The 17329-nt window shown below is 39.4% G+C and overlaps 1 protein-coding gene across 1 annotated transcript in view; it reads left to right on the forward strand.

The window, feature by feature from the left end:
* LOC127649255 (voltage-gated potassium channel subunit beta-1-like) overlaps window positions 1-17329 on the forward strand; it is a 69558-nt gene that overhangs the window by 49722 nt on the left and 2507 nt on the right. Inside the window, exons 9-13 of the mRNA XM_052134275.1 lie at window positions 13877-13962; window positions 14308-14428; window positions 14538-14632; window positions 15239-15359; window positions 16870-16958. Coding sequence (XP_051990235.1) covers window positions 13877-13962; window positions 14308-14428; window positions 14538-14632; window positions 15239-15359; window positions 16870-16958 — 512 coding nt within the window. The remainder of the gene's footprint in view (window positions 1-13876; window positions 13963-14307; window positions 14429-14537; window positions 14633-15238; window positions 15360-16869; window positions 16959-17329) is intronic.

Below are 17329 nucleotides of genomic sequence, written 5' to 3' on the forward strand. Positions count from 1 at the left end.
GTCTTATCATTAAAATATGACAATTAAAATGATGGGTAATAATAAATTATGAAGGAATCTTTAAGACCCCGTCAAAATGACAGATGATGAGAAAGTCTGTATGTAACTTTGTTTTTCCTTGTTTTTTTTTGTTGTTTTTTTTTGCATAGCCGAATTTCAAACTTTACAAGTAAACACGCTACTAAGACGGACAGAAAACATGGACATGTTCTTGAAAAGGAAAAATATTGATGATGGTTAGCCTATGTGGTATAGTGGTATGCCGTATAATTTTTTAGTCATAAAAAGTGTGCTGTGGCAGAAAAAAGGTTGGGAAACACTGGACTAAACAACATAAAACAGAATGAGCTGTTGGGTTGCATTAAGGTAGGTGGAGTTCCAAGTCACACCTACTGATGACATGGACCAATGGCAGTAAGAAGGTGTTACACAGTTGGTTTGAAGTTTTCCCAAAAGTTCGCCCAGGCAAGCTGTTATGAACCACCAGAATGAACACAAAAAAATTGTCTTTTTGGTCAGATTTTGTTCTAAATTATGTCACACCCGTTCGTTCTTCGGTTTTGTATGAAGTATATTTGGGCCTTGATTCTCTGAGATTTTTCATAAGAGGGGGAGGGGAGGGTTGTGAATAGCACACACAGAACAGATACTTGCCTACAAGCTAATTATTAGCTAACTAATTACACTGAAGATGAATCGGTCTCGCTACATATTTGACCAGTGGATTTACAAAATAATTTCACCTTTCAATGGTCTGCACTTATATAGTGCTTTTTCTAATCTCAGAGGTTACCAAATCGCTTTACACTGTGTCCCAATCACCCATTCACACACACACCATGCAAGGCACTAGCCTGCCATTGGGAGCAACTTGGGGTTCAGTGTCTTGCCCAAGAAAACTTCAGCATGTGGAGTCATGTGGGCCGGGAATCGAACCGCCAACCCTACAATTAGCAGCCGCCCTGCTCTACCACCTGAGCCATGGCCGCCCATCTTTAAGGAGACAAAGGGCAAAAATATTACTGTTCAGTGTAAACTCTGCCTTCCAGTCTTATTATCCTGTCCATTCCAAATAATACTGTATAAAATCTAAAGAAGCATTTGGAGGTGTGCTTGCATGCTTTCTCAAACTGACATTAAATATCTAACCAACTCCGATGAACATATTTAAATTTTTATTTGAATTGTCACTGTGTGTCATATAACCATGTGTCACTATGTCTTTGGAAAGGTTTTGTCCATCAAATGCATCACAATGCCCAAATATATGTCATTTTCACAATCTAATCCACACTTAATTTTTTACTTTGTGACATAATAAAATAACTAATTGAATAGGTGTAACACCTGTCCTTCTGACATAAATTTAAAATGTGCTGCTGACACTGCATACGATTTGTAATATGAAAAATTCTTTCTCACTCAAGCGTAACTTCAAACTGCCATCTTTGCGCAGCTGCATCACCTCACTGCGCTTAAGGGATCTGCCCTTATGTTGTTGGAACTTGATTAATCAAGACATTCTTAATTAATCTTAATGAAGCAAGATGCACTGTTGAAGTATGTGACATTTATAGTTTATTTAAACCGCAAAGGTAAAACATGGAGAAATTCAAGAGTGTGTCAGGTGTTAAGAAACAAAAGACTTCTGGCATAGTTTTGCCTTCAAGTGGACCTGAGAAGCTTGCACCTCCGAGTTGGGCATTCGTTAACACAAGATGTCAGGCATTTAAGTGGGAAATAAAATACAGAAGTAGCTAAACTTAAACAAATATGCAATGAGCTCTCTTTATGTTGTACCGGTGAATAAACATAAGGGAAAAAACCTGCATCACTTATACACAACATGACAGGATTTATTAATGCATGGTATCTAAGAAATTATTAATTAATTTGCTTAAAACAGACTGTGAAGGATGAGTCATTAGTTGATTGTCATATATAACAAATTCATATTATTAAAATAAGGTATAGAAGTTGAAATAATTTAGCAAAATCATTGCTTCCCATCATCTTTCATATCGACACGTCCCTTCCAAGGTCCCAACTCGGAAACTTGTGTATCATCTAGAATTCCGACATTCCCACTTATTAATACGACTGCACTTGGTCATTCATGTGCTCGGAACTCGTAATTATGATATTTCCGACTCCACTTGAATGACTCGTAAGATGCACCTCTGTAATGCCTCTGGGACCTCCGTTTTACCTTGCAGACTGAGCACACTGTGTAATCGGTGACAGTAGTTTGAAAGTTCTTCTGCCTGTGCATAACATATAGTGACATGTGAGCTCTAATTTCTGGGTGAAATGTCCACAGAGTGGCGCCAAAAGCAAGTTGTATTTTTTGTTGTAAATAACGTTATCCATTCAACAGGAATTAATATTTTATTAATTATACGCCCTAACCCTAAACTTATCCATCAGTAGAGTAAGAATGTTATTTAATATTGAAAATGAAACTTCCGATTCGCTCTTGCCATTTTTTTATGTAAATGCAATTGATTCCTGGTTCCCATGTGACTAGAACCCATGTCTCAGAGGCTGCTTGAACAACACAGTGCTACAGGCAAATGTGTTCATGCTTCAATTCATGGAAAATTGTCTGATTTTCTGGTTACAGAATAGCACTTTTGCTGAGCTGCTTAAAATAACGACCAAGTGTTCGAAGTGCTTTTAATGATGGATGTCCTGTCGCCCACCAACTCTACATTGCTAGATATACACACACATGCATTGCAGTCTACAAAGGGAAGTTCACAAACCCCAAACAGGGTTATCAATCTAGGGCATGCTGAGTGACTCCAGTCAGGCTTCCTAAGCAACCAATTGGCCCGGTTGCTAGGGTGGATAGAGTCACGTTATGTCAACATCCTCGTGGTCACCATAATATAGTTCTCGCTCTCGGTGGGGCGTGTGGTGAGTTGTGTGTGGATGCCGTGGAGAATAGCGTAAAGCCTACACACATGCTAGGTCTCCGCCGTAACGTGCTCAACAAGCAGATTGATGTGTCAGATGCAGAGGCAACTGAGATTAGTCCTCCGCCACCCGGATTGAGGCGTGTCACTATGCCACCACGAGGACTTAGAGCGCATTGGGCAACTGAGTCTGTCTTGAGGCGGTTATATGGGTAGCAGCAACGGTTTGCTGAAGAGCCATTAATTTTCATTCACAGTGAAATGATCAGAATCCCTCTGGCTTCCTGTGTTTTTGCTCTCACTCTCTCTTTTCTTGAGCAGAAGTATTGTTTTGCTTAGCTGACGTGCTCTCAGTTCTCTCTCCTACCATTCTTACCCACACACTTGCATTCTCTTCATTTGTACAGAGTTCGTAATGAGAGAGTGGGAGTGGGCTTTCATTTTCATTATGCGCTGAGGTACATTTGGCTGCTATTTTCTGCTCTTGTTCTTTTCTTTTGACCTGTCTTTTGCCCTTTTTCCTCTCAGAATCCCGTCTTTTGCCTCTCACTTACCTCTCTTAGACTGCCCTACTCTGCTGCTGGGGGTGAAGAGCTACCCTCAGACAATTATCACTAGTGGCACGTGTTGTGAAGATGGAATGCAGAGTCAGTGGGCGCTAGGGCTCAGTGATATACAGTTTTAAATATTCACAATATATTTTTGATTATTTTATTGGCAATATAAAATCATATATTGTAGATATCATGATGATTTTAATAAGTTATATGTTTTCTAAATACAGTGTCATCAAACAAGCTTTATGAAACTTCAATAATGAGAGCATTTAGACATACTGGTGTTTGATTTAAATGTAACAAAAATTATGTTTGAATAGAATCCAACATCAGGGTCCAGAAGAAAAAATCCCATACTTTTTTTTCCATAGGGGAATATCATTTTTAACGATAACAACCCTTTAAAGACAGACCTACCATGAGCTCAGAGGTTGTAAATCGATGGCATATGCATCTGCTGAAGCCATCAGTCCACATTATGTCAACTTCATTTTTAAAACATTGTGTATAATAGCGTAATTCCTGCTGAAGAATTTGGCATGTAGTGCATAAACTGGGTACCCCATCATCCATTTTTTATATATTTATTTTATTTTACTTCTTGAACATTTTTGGCAACAATTTAATTTAAATATAGTTCAACCGAAAAAATTTAAAAATTGTAAGCCATTTCAGGGAAAATCCATAAATACTGAGATATAGAGTATATTATGCTATCTCAACCATCTCTAGGTGTATGTATGTAAGTAAATCAATGACAAATGTATTAGGAAAAGAAAACAAACTGAATTGCACTGATTGAAAAATAAATGTGTTGTATTGATAGTTCTTGCCTTTTTGGGCAATCCAATTTCATATGGTTGTATGTTTACATTTCACACAGAACAAAACAAGCATTTGGTCTGTCAGAAACAACAACTGTAGTTTGTTTGTTTGCAGTGTTTTTTGCTGTGACACTGGACTAGTAGTTGCTGTTAGCCTAGAGATTGTGCTGCACTTCACTGACAATTAAGGTAAACTTTCATCTAGTAGTGAGTTTTTGGGCAATCCTGTTTCACTATCAGGCTTTTGACACTTTTTGACATTGAGATACTAATTTGTGGGCTGGACTCAGCATTTGTTGAGGTTTATAACAGGCTCATTGCTCTTTACCTGGCAGAACAAGCAGTTGGTCTGTCAGAGGGGAACATCAACTGTAGTTTATTAGTTTGTTTGTTGGTACACTGTGTCACGTTCACTGTTGTCTTTTGTTTTTGTACTGTTATTTTGAAGTTTAGTTTAGTTCCTGCTTCCTGTTTTGGTTTTTGTAGTCCTTTGTAGTTTCTTTTATGCTGTCATGTTCCCTGTTGTCTTTTGTTTTTGTACCGTTATTTTGAAGTTTAATTTAGTTCCTGTTTCCTGTTTGGTTTTTGTAGTCCTCTGTAGTTTCTTTGTATCATTGGTGTTCCCCTGAATGGTTATCTTTCCCTGATTGTTTCCTCCAGGTGTCCCTCATTCCCTTGTTTGTTCCCTCCTGTATTTAAACCTGGTTCTTTGTTCAGTCTTTGTCGATCATTGTTGAATGTTGCTGTTTTGTTCATGTTCACTGCTCTTGACTCCTTCCTGGTTGTTCGAGGTTTCCTTGTCCCTGTGGATGTTTTCCCAACCAGTGTTTGCCCCTCTATGTTCTCCCGTGTTTTAGTTTCCTTTTCCCATTGTGGACCTTTTATTTTGTTCCTGTGTTGTATTGTTATTGTTTGCCCATTAATAAAGCTGCGTCTGGATCCTCACCTCTCGTCTGCCTTCTCCTGACTTTCCTATTCGTGACACACTGGACTAGTAGTTGCTGTTATCTAGGAGATTCTGCTGCTCTTATCTGTCAATTAAATTAAATCTTTGTCTATTAGTGGGCTTTCTGAGGCAATCATTTTCAGTTTCAGGCTTTTGACACTTTTTGAATTTGAGTTGCTAATTTGTGGGCTGGACTCAGCTGTATAGCAATTAGTACTTTAGTAAGAGAACTGTAGTGGCAGTGGAAGCAGAAGCCCTTATGTGCAGCCCACTTCATGTGAAGACCTATCTTGTGTAAAGACCTGCGAGTCTACCTGTGCGAGTCCATCGAGCAAGGACACTAACAAGGATCCAGCCACTATGTTGAGTTTTGCCCCCTTCTCTTAGCACTGCCTCTCCACTGCCCCTCTCAATTGCTGACTTCATTCCAGCCTTTGCCAGACAGTCAAAACTCAATGTCTTGGCTCTGACTAAGACATGAATCTGCAGAAACAACACTGCAACTCCCTCAGCTCTCTCAACTGACTTCACTTTCACCCACACCCCTCGTCTGACTGGGCTTCCTCATTTCAAACTCATGGAAATTCACTCCACTCGTTTCTCTCTACAATAACACAACTTTTGAATATCATGCCATTACTGCCACTAATCCTGCTAAAATCCACTTTTTGGTCATCTGTTGCCCCCCAGGTCAACTAGGCAACTTCATTGACGAGCTATATGTTTTGCTGTCCTCATTCGCTTAGGACGGCACTCTGCTGGTAGTCTTTGGGGACATTAACATCCATCTAGAAAAACCTAATGCAGCTGACTTTCTAGCTCTTCTGACCTCATTTGACCTTACAAGACTGCACACCCCTGCAGCTCACAGAGCAGGGAAACAGCTAGATCTCATCCTTACACATAATTGTATCTCCAGTAATCCCCTTGTTATCCCTCTACATATCTCTGACCATTTCTTCATCCAGTTACTCTCCCTTCTTCTTTACCTCTTACTCTGTTCTCCTTGCCACATTTTTTACTGACAGGGTAGTGAGCATCAGCAGCCAGTTCTCTATACCTAACACTAACAGCTACTCTCTTCCTTTTTTCCTCTTTCTCTCCTCTCTCCGAGATGGAGATATCCAAAGTCTTCTTTCTAACTGTCCAACCACCAATTGACCCAATCCCCTCCCATCAATTATGCAGGCTGCCTCTCCATCGATCTTACCCGCCATCACACACATTATCAATGCATCTCTCACAACTGAAAACTTTCCCAATACATTCAAGCTGGCTCGAGTAACCCCACTGATAAAAAAGCAACACATAATCCCATGGTAGTTGACAACTACAGACTGGTATCTTCCCTACCCTTCCTGTCTAAAACTCTTGAGAGGGACATATTCAACCAGTTGTATACTTTTCTCTCACAGAACAACCTACTTGACAGACATCAGTCTGGCTTAAAAAAGGACACTCAACAGAGACTGCACTCTTCTCAGTAGCTGAAACCCTGCGACTGGCAAGAGCTAACTCCAAATCATCCATCCTCATCCTCCTTGACTTCTCTGCTGCCTTCGACACAGGGAACCACAAGATCCTCCTCTCTATCCTCTCTGACCTGGGCATCACAGGAACTGCGCTTGGATGGAGTCATATCTCACTGGCAGATTATTCAAGGTCTCCTGGAAAGGAGAGGTGTCCAAGACACACCAGCTGACTACTGGGGTTCCTCAAGGATCAGTGCTTGGACCCCTCCTCTTCTCACATCATCACTGGGACCAGTCATTGAGGCACATGGCTGTTCCTACCACTGCTATGCAGATGATATGCAGCTCTACCTGTCATTCCAGCCTGATGTCCCTACTGTCTCAGCTCGTACCTCTGCCTGCCTCTTGGATAATTCGGCCTGTATGAAGGAATGACACCTTCAGCTCAACCTTGCCAAAACAGAACTCCTCGTTATCCCAGCCAACCCATCTGTTGACCACAATTTCACTTTTCATTTTCGTTTACAGCCCAGAACCTGGGAGTGGTGGTAGATGACCAGCTTAATTTCATTGAAAACATCTCATCAACTGTCCGGTCTTGCAGATTCATGCTGTACAACATCAGGAAAATCAGACCTTTCCTGTCTGAATATGCTGTTACTGTATTCAACTGTTATTTTTCAGTGTATCAGCTTTAAAGCAACTGTTTCTTGTTTTAATTAATTAAAGTATATTTCCAGCCAAGAGTTTAATTACTAAAAAATACCTAGTTTATTCATCTTAAAAGCTTAGTTATGCAATAATTGGGGAAGCATTCACTGGTGACCAAATGTATATAACAAGATAAATGGCAGTCTGAGTTTGAATTTGTTGGTGCTCATATGATTTGTAAGCAATGTAAATAAAAAAATATGGGCAAAAAAATTAAAAAGTCTAAAAAACTAAAACTGCATTATACTTACAGAAGTAAGATTGATCTAAAATGGAAAAACAATGAAAATTGTGACAAATATCATGTACGTTACACTGGCTTCCGCCTTCCAGCCATGCTCTTCCATTAAAAAGAGATGAAATAGTCCAGATGTCCAAAGAACAAACTTTAATCCGGTTGATAGAAGTATAAGTACAAATGTATGGGGTCTGTGGTTTCCTACAAATGTAGAAATGTACAAATACAATATGTTACAGCATTATATAAAATTGCTGAATTAAGATATATACATCTTAGCATATATAAGTCACAGTTCTTATGAATATACATTTCATGAAACAGTGTGTTAAACTAATGATGCAGTTACAATAAGATTGTGCTGGTCAAATTGCCGTTGTTAATGAGCCAAATTACTAGAGAGGAGAGCGGCACCTTCCCTGGAGTCTCTCTTTAGCAGGTCAGGCCTATCCCAAAAACTCTTCCAATTGTCTATAATCCTATACTATTCTCCAGACACCACTCAGATATTCAGCCATTCAGTGACACATATCTACTATAAACCTCGTCACCATGACAAGCAGGGAGGAGACCAAAGCATATTAAAGTGTCTGACATCATTTTTGCAAGTTCACACACTTCTTTAACATTATTTCTAGTGATCGCTGACTGGCAAAGCAGAACATTGTTTGTGCCGACATAAAAAACTATTTTAGAAAATAGACGTTTGCCGTTATCAGCACTTGTAAATTGTATCTGATGTCAGACGATCGAGCCCCCGAAAGGCATAGAACAATAGTGGCTGGAGTCTCTATTTCCACGTTCCTTACAATAGAATCTCCAATAATAAGGGTGCTTTCAACATGATTTTCTGTGGGTGCATCACTGAGTGGGGAGAATTGATTGGAAACACTAACAGGAATGGGAAAGTGGAGTCGCTTTGCCTAGCAAGTATGCTGCTGAGACGTCACCCAAACGCCCTGCTGCTGGGGCTCTACAGCTGGAACTAATGTGTGTGTGTTGCTCACTATACTATCAGCATCCGAAACAGTATCTACCGGCTTTTATTCTCAATAACCTCCTCTAGTGTTTGGATGTGTGTCTCAAACTCATTAATCAGCCTGACTAATTTAGCACATGTATATCCCTCACTGCTGATGGAAGAAGCAATAGTAAACATATGGCATGTAATGCAGGAAGCAGTAACATGAGCGAATGCCATGACCTCCTGCAATTGTTTGTTTATGTTGGTTGCTCCCGATCTGCAAGGGTTTGAGATCGATGTGAATCCCTCACGCAATTGTTTGTTGTTATGGTTTTTCTTGATAAGTGTTGCTTTGTGATTGATGACAGAAAGAGAAAAAGAGAAACAGATTCACAGAGGAGAAAACCTGTGCACACAGTAAAGTGCATGCAGTTTAAATGCAATAAAAATAGAAAGCGGACGCACATGGAAAAATGCACACAGTTGAATCACAATAAGAGAATAATACAGAGAAAAAAAATGTGCTCTGAAAAATGGCAGAGATTCAAGATCAAAAGCTGAAAACAGATAGAAAATTGATGCTAAAAAAGCTAGCAGGCTACAAACACAGACTCCAGCTAGGCGCCAGTAGCAACAGAAACAGGAAGTGACGTACATGTGTGCCACCCTTAAATTGCTTAGAGATGTATACGAAAAATGTGAAAGACAGAGGTTGAAGAATGGATAGATTTTTTAAAAATAAAGCTGAGAGTAGGGTTAAGTGCTCACGAAAGAGCTGTTTATTTTGTTGTTTTTTTGAAAGAGTCTAGAGAATCAGCTGCTCAGGTGGGAATAGGTAGGTCAGTGCACTCGTTGATGACAATCATGCCACCGAATTCTGGATCAATTGCAGAGGTTTGACTGAACATGTTGGAAGGCCTGCCAGAAGAGTAATGCAGTTGTCCAGTCTGGATAAAACAAGGGCCTGGACAGAGTCATGTAGCATGCTCAGATAGGAAGGCTACCTAATGTTGTACAAAGTAAAACTGCAAGATCAGCAGTCCTTGCAATGTGGTCCGTAAAGTTCAACTGATCATCCATCACAACATCAAGATTTCTGGCTGTCCTGGATGGTGTAAGAGTTGACAAGCCTAGTTGAAGGGTGAAAATGTTATGAACTGCTGGGTTCGCTGGGACCACGAGAAGCTGAGTTTTTCCAGGGTAGAGTTGGGTTGTACTTCCATCAATGCTGGGAAGAACAAGGTTGAGTTTCCATCGTGACTAGAGAGTCACATGCAACATTCACACGCTGTGATTATTGGGTTTATTTAGAGTCTTACTGAAACCTTACACCTAAACTTAACCCTAAACCTAACCCTACTGATAAATTCAACCCTAAACCTTATGGCACTTTTCCACTGCAAGTTACGGTTCGGCTCGTCTCAACTCTGCTTGCTTTACTTTTCTGAGCTTGCTTTTCCACTGCAGTTTAGTCCCGCCTCAACACGGGTGGGATTATAGGCTGATTGTCATAGTTGCACTGCCTCTGCTGCTATGACATCATCTTAAACGTGCACAAACGTTACTGACCATAAACAATAACAAGACGGTTAGCTACTAGCTCACTGTGCTGCATAAAGCAGTTGTTGCATGGTGATTTTACACAAGTGTAACCGTAAAATTGGCCTGGTTGTTTTAGAAGCAAGCTGGTCAACTAAAAAATGTAAAGGTTTCAAGCAGAATATAGAGTTAACATAACAAAACGTACCATCCCCCATTGTGGACTCCAGCAACACCATGGCCGAGTCCATTGCACTCTCCCTCCCATTGCTCGCCGGTCTATTGCCATAGATAGCGTCCATTTGGTCGAACTGCCTCCACTTTCTTCTGTTTGAACCCCTTTGGCTGTTGTGTTCCTTGATGGTTCTGTAGTCAGTTCTGTAGTTAACTTTTCCCTACACTGTTGGTAGGTCCAGTGGTAGCCATGTGTGACCAACAGCTGTGACACTTCCTGAAAGACTTTTTTGTTTTGCGGCATTTCATTTGTCGCTAATGAGATGAATGTCTACACCTCGTTTATTGACCACGCCGTGGTTTTGCGCACAGCCATTTCTTTTTACAATTAGAAAGTCGCGTGAACAAATGATACTAATATCGCTGTTGCTAACTTTAAAACTAGCGGGTTGATGTCCCGTGTCGCAAATCCAGTGGCGCTGGTAGTGACGATTCTCTCTGACCAATCAGTGATCTGCAGGGTTTTGACGTCACATTTAGGATCGGCTTGGCCTCGACCGAGGTGGTACTAAAAAAAGTTGAGTCGAGTCGAGCTGTATTGTGCAGTGGAAAAGCCCCATTTGTAACAATGAGACTATTGCAAGACATATGCTGCGGGGGTGTTACCTTCTAAACAGTCTTGAATTTCCAACCTAATTTGAACCACTGAAATTGCGAATTTGCAAAGTGGGCTTAATAAAATGGGCCTAATATTAATAAATAAATAAAAAGAATATTGTGGATGTGAACTTTGGAAAATAAATATTTAAAATTGAATTTCTGATGATGAAGTTTTTAGTTAAAATTTACAAGTGAAATATTTACAGCTTAGATATACAAACATTTTGCAATTTCATTCCTCAAAAATGCAAGCACTGTTGATGCAAGGCTTTTATTTTTCAATTAGCTCAATTCAGTGTGCTTTATTGTTATAAAGACATTTGTCAGTAATATACGTCCATATTAGGTGACACAACAAAGATCAGACCGTGATGGAATAATAGCCACAGTGACAATACCAAACACACAGAGAACTGGCCACTGATGAGACACAGATAAAAGCAGCTCTGTGCATATTAAAATGTCCTCTTTGTCAAAGAATCTGAATGCTGAAGCAATAAAGTTGGTTCTTTTGTGAGTTCATAATGTAGCTGATTTCATAATAGAGGCTTTTTTTAATAGATCTAGTATTGGCTGCTTTTGCCCAAAAGCTAAGTGCTTCCACTAAAGAGTAACGGCTAAACTGAACCCAGAACAGTTCCACTGATACTCTGGTAATGGTGCAGAACAATAGTGCCTTGAATGTGTCAGGGCAGATGGTCTTTCTGTTGGCAGCCAGAGTGGTGCTCTGTCCAACGTACACAAGTGCATGATAAAACTTTTTGTAGCTTTATTTGTTTTTTCATGATTGGGTTAAGATGTTCAATACATGACCAACAGTATGTGGACATCCGAGCAACACACCCATGCATACATAAGTGCGAAACCATTGGCATTAATAAAGAGTTGAGTTCTGCCTTCGCTGCTATAACAGTGTAACAAAGAAGGAAACCGGGTGCTGGATTCTTCAAACACAGGTAGGGAACTTTTAATTAATCACTTCTCTGGTTAACAACTTCACAATAATTAATCAGCTTCACAATAACACATCAGCTTCACAGTAAGGCTCTCGACCCAGTCTCTCTCTCTCAATCTGGCGCTGGCCTGGTCCTTTTATGCCACTCTCCCCAATCTCACTACAATTAGAGACAGGTGTTAGTCATAGTTTGGCTCAGGTGTATGCACCCTTATAGCTCTCTCTCTCTCCCGATGGAGGCTCAACCACGCCCCGCTACCAAAAACAGCTTCCACTCTTCTGGAAACATTTTTCACTAGATCTTGGAACAGTCCTGTGGGTATTTGCTCACATTCAGATACAAGAGCATCAGTGAGGTCAGGCACTGATGTTGGCTGATGGGATATTGGGTGATGGGACCTTGCTGGATAATTGGCATTCCAATTCATCCCAAAAGGGTCTACTGAGGTTCGGGTCTGGGCTTTGTGTAGGCCAATCAAGTTAAATGTTTATATGCATGCATTGTTGAAGCATACAATTTCCTTAAGGAATTATGCAAATCAGATAATGGTGTAAAAATGGTACAAAATTAGTGCTGATCGCAACTTTCAAAGGGCAAATCCCCAGGCCAGTTCTGAGTGCTAAGTTGTGGAGGATGTGGATGAGCATCTGCTAGCTCTGAGATCCAGGCACCTGAATTGTCTCTTTAAAATGCAGGAAGTGCATTTGACTACACCATCTGGACACATGCCTGGTAAATGTTCTTCTCCATCATTTTCTCACCATTCATGATTAATATCTGCTTTCATATCACAATTTTTTTTAAGTAAACTGCAGTGTACTTTACCGGCAGCTTTGCATGGGGTAATAGTGCAGCGTTAATTGCATTTGGCAAATACCACATTCCATAATGAGCCTCATTTGGATAGAAAGCAGCAGTGCTTGCCCAGAAAATTATGAAAATAACTGAATTTAAATACATAGAGTAGAGCTATATGCGTGTATGTAGCTCTTGGTTAATTTTTACTGCCAGTGGTGTATGAAAAACACAAGATTTTGCCCTAGAATACTGCACACTAAGTGGCACAACTTTTTAGTTAAAGTGTTAAACTTCTTATCATCTACTCACCCTCATGCCATCCCAGATGTGTATGACTTTCTTTTTTAGAAGATTTTTAGAAGAATATCTCAGCTCTGTAGGTTCATACAATGCAAGTGAATGGTGACCAGAACTCCAATAGCTTCAAAAAGGGGATAAAGTTAGCATTAAAATAATCCAGACTCAAGTGGTTTAATCAATATCTTCTGAAGCAATCATGTTGGTTTTGGGTGAAAACAGACCAAAATATAACCCCTTTTTCACTTTATAACTGTCATTATGGTCTCTAGGCACAATCATATTTTTAAGCTCGATTACACTTCCTAGTGCTTGACATATGCGCAGAGCACTAGATGGCACTATAGGAAGTGTAATTGAGCTTAAAATCGTGATCGCCAAGAAGATCTTTGTGATGTAGGTTGTTAAATGTTTAATACTGAAACAATATTTTCTTTTGTCAGATTAAATTTGTTTTCAGAATGGCTTAAGTTTGGGCTATTACCCTTGAATTTATCATACTGGGAACTTTAAAAACATTGCACATTAGATTATGCGTTGGATCTTTCTTACTGAAATATTGAGCCGTTGTCTGAGTAATGGTCAAAATGCCTCTCATGTACAGTATATGCTAATCCTGTTAAATCAGATGGCTGTGAAATAGCTCTTCTGCTCTTTAGCTTTAGTAGAGTTGATCCTTCCTGTAACTCTATTTGTGACACAGAGGATGAAGACAGTGCCATCTAATGGTGACCAGCCACGGAGGTCTAAACAAACTGAATTTCTCTGGCAAAAGCTGTTTCATATGTGGCTCATATTTTTGTCTGTGGCTGTGTGTTTCAGAGATTGTGAGAGCCATGACTCACGTCATTAATCATGGTATGTCCATGTACTGGGGAACTTCACGCTGGTCAGCTATGGAGATCATGGTGAGTAGAGAGGAGAAACATGATATTTCCATGACATTTCTCTCTTAATCTAATTCTGGTTCTTGTTCTGTGCACTCTTTCTTGCATTCTCTGTTGCTTCTCTGTTATTGAATTTGGTGCTTTTTATAATTGTATTTCATACTGTCATATTTATTTCCATTCTGTCAACAAGAACAGTTTTTTTTTTGTATGTCTGTTTACTTTTTTATTGCCCATGACAGTGCGATTGGGCGTTCAGAGTTTGGCGAGACCCAAAATAGTTTGGAGATCGAATACAAATTGTGAGATTCTGAGTTTATTTGTTCTCATCCTTTTTTCCTTCTCTCTTTCTTTCTCTCCCTGTAGGAGGCGTACTCTGTAGCGAGACAATTTAATCTGATTCCTCCTGTATGTGAACAGGCGGAGTATCATTTCTTTCAGAGGGATAAAGTAGAAATGCAATTGCCTGAACTGTACCATAAGATAGGTATACAATATATGCATGGATGCACACAAATATGCATGACTGAGATTTGACCTCTGAGACAGCGCAATAAGGAAGTTCATATTGCCCTAAACACAGTTTTGCCCATCAGGTGTTGGTGTGGTGTCCTGGTCCCCGCTGGCTTGTGGGATCATTACAGGAAAGTATGAGAACGGCATTCCAGAATCCTCCAGGGCCTCTTTGAAGGTACTTCAGGCCGGTTTGTTGTAGCAGAAAAATCATATGATCAAAACAGATGGAAGTTGTTCTGTTGAGTAAAAAACTACTGACATAGTGCCAGAAACATAAGAACAAGAACAAAACATAGTTAAGTAGGACAATCTATGAATGGATTGAGTGATTCAATATCTCATATCAAAATCCCGCTTGTATATTTATACAAGCAGTTTCTATCACTGGTTTTAAATTGTTCAGTAATTGGTGGATTGACAGATAATAAACACGGTGGCAGATACATTGGTGCAGATAATATTTTCTTCCGGCTCTAGTACAATAACAATATAAAGCTAATCATTGAAATGATCTTACAGTGCACTAAATTAATAGATTTACCTCTTGGAGCTGAATTATCTGACTTGGGTCAGAATTATGATTTTTGGAACTCCTCTACACAGGACTGAATTTACAATCATTGTGTTAAGTCTGTACTAGATCCTTGACACACCATTACACCAGACAAATCCAACTTCAGCTTCAGTTAAAATACAGGCTTGAACACAGCTGCTCTGTCAGGGCAGATTCGGTGTGGGTCTGTCTGTGAGGTTGTCTGTGATCTCTTTTGACTCTGTGCAGTCATACCAGTGGCTGAAGGAGAAGATTCTGAGTGACGATGGCAGAAAGCAGCAGACCAAGCTTAAGGAATTGACCCACATTGCTGAGAGGCTCAGCTGTACCCTGCCACAACTTGCCATCGGTGGGTCAAAAAAAAACGAAATATGCCCATTTCACGTCAACAGTCACTGTGCGCCACCTTTTATTTCTGCCATAGAGATTCAACTGTTCAGCTATTCTGTTTACTGCATAGAGACCTGAGGAAAATGCTAATTGTCGGGCCTAAAAATACGTTTTTTGATGCAATAGATATGTTTATGCAATAGATTTGTTTTATGTTAGCTCCTCACTGAAAAACAAACCTTTTTCTAAATCCGCAAATCCTGACATTTACCCACAGGATTAGAATGTTACCGAATATTAGGGTTCTTTGTTAATTCTTTGTTTGTTGGAAGCTTAGTAGATAATTCCCTGTTCTTGGAAAAATAAGTAAAATGGATAAAAGTGATGACAACATCATGAATTTCTTGCGAAAATATGTCCTATTTATGAAAAAATAAACCTGACATGATTTGGTCAATTTGGAAAGCTTTTTATGATTTTCAAAAAGCTTGAAGGTACTCTTTAACTTAAATGGTTCACCCAAAAATGCAGATTCTGTCATCAGTTTCTTAAATGAGAGCAAGCAATTGAATTTGCATTTTTGGGTGAAGGAAGGAAAATACTAAAGACTAAATAAAGTAATAAAGTAAATAAATACATTTTCAAAACAAACAAAAACATTATTATAATTAAAGGAAAGTGAAAGAATGATTTTTTTGTTGTTGTAATAATTTACTCACCCTCATGTTGTTCCAAAACCTTATGACTTTCTTTCATCTGCGGAACACAAAAAGAGTTGTAGCCAGAACATTAGTCACCATTCTTTTTTTGCTAATTTTTTCCACACAGTGGAAGTGAAAGGTGACTGAGGCTGCCATTCTGCCTAACATCTCCTTTTGTATTCCATGGAAGAAAAAAAATAATAGGGGTTTGGAACAACATTAGGGTGAGAAAATGCTGAAAATAAAATATTTGTATTTCTTTCACTTTATTTTTATTGTAAAAATTTTCATTTTTTTTTTTTTTTTTGTGTTTGGTCAAATGTTTTTATTCATTTATCTATTTGGTTTTTATTATTTACCTTCCTTATTCCTTTAATTAGTAATTTATAAGTGAATTCCAAATGAAAATGTTGTATCCTTGAAGGGCACTGTGGGAAGGGGAAGCCACTCAAAGGGTCATTCCAAATGAAGTGAACAACTGAATTCCTTCACAAAGGGCTTTTGACAAGAAGGGTACATTCATAAAATAATGCCCTGCTACCTTCAAGAGTTTAGGGATGCTCACTTTCGATTGGAATTTGCACTATATTTAAAAATCTAATTTGTTGTCTTATATCCCTGGTCTTTAGTTTGACCAAAAAAATTACAAAATAAAATAACCAAAGCAAGTCTTATATAAATTATTCTTACAGTAACATTTGGAAGCAGCACCAAATCAGAATCCCACCAGCTCAAATGAGGATCACATGATTCACCTGTCTGAAACTTTCATGCATATTGGACCACAGCACATATTTATCATAAATGTGTTTTATGTTTTCCCTGTAGCCTGGTGCCTCCGTAATGAAGGAGTGAGTTCTGTTCTCCTGGGGACCTCTAACCCTGCGCAGCTCACTGAGAACCTGGGGGCGATACAGGCAAGAGATTTACCAAAATATCTCAAATCCACTCATGTACTGTGGAATGGTGGCCTGTTACAGCTGTGCTTTTATCTCTTAACACCTTTCTTCTCAGTCTCACAGGCTGCCTGTGGCTGATTTTACATTTAAAGTATCCAAAACAGAATATTTTTATTTTATGTGCTGCAGCAAAATGCATAACTTTTACACAATGCTGGAAAGTTCAACTAAACCAGATTCAGTTTCAGTTTCCAACTGGTCCAAGCTGGTCTAGATAGTAAATCAACAGGTCTATGAGCTGGTCAGGTTGAGGTCAACTTGGTAGATCTTATTCAAGCTGGTTAGAGCTACTGTAGTAGACCACCTTGGACCAGCAACAGACCAGCTAC

The sequence above is a fragment of the Xyrauchen texanus genome, chromosome 9, assembly GCF_025860055.1.
Source record: "Xyrauchen texanus isolate HMW12.3.18 chromosome 9, RBS_HiC_50CHRs, whole genome shotgun sequence".
Lineage (NCBI taxonomy): Eukaryota > Metazoa > Chordata > Actinopteri > Cypriniformes > Catostomidae > Xyrauchen > Xyrauchen texanus.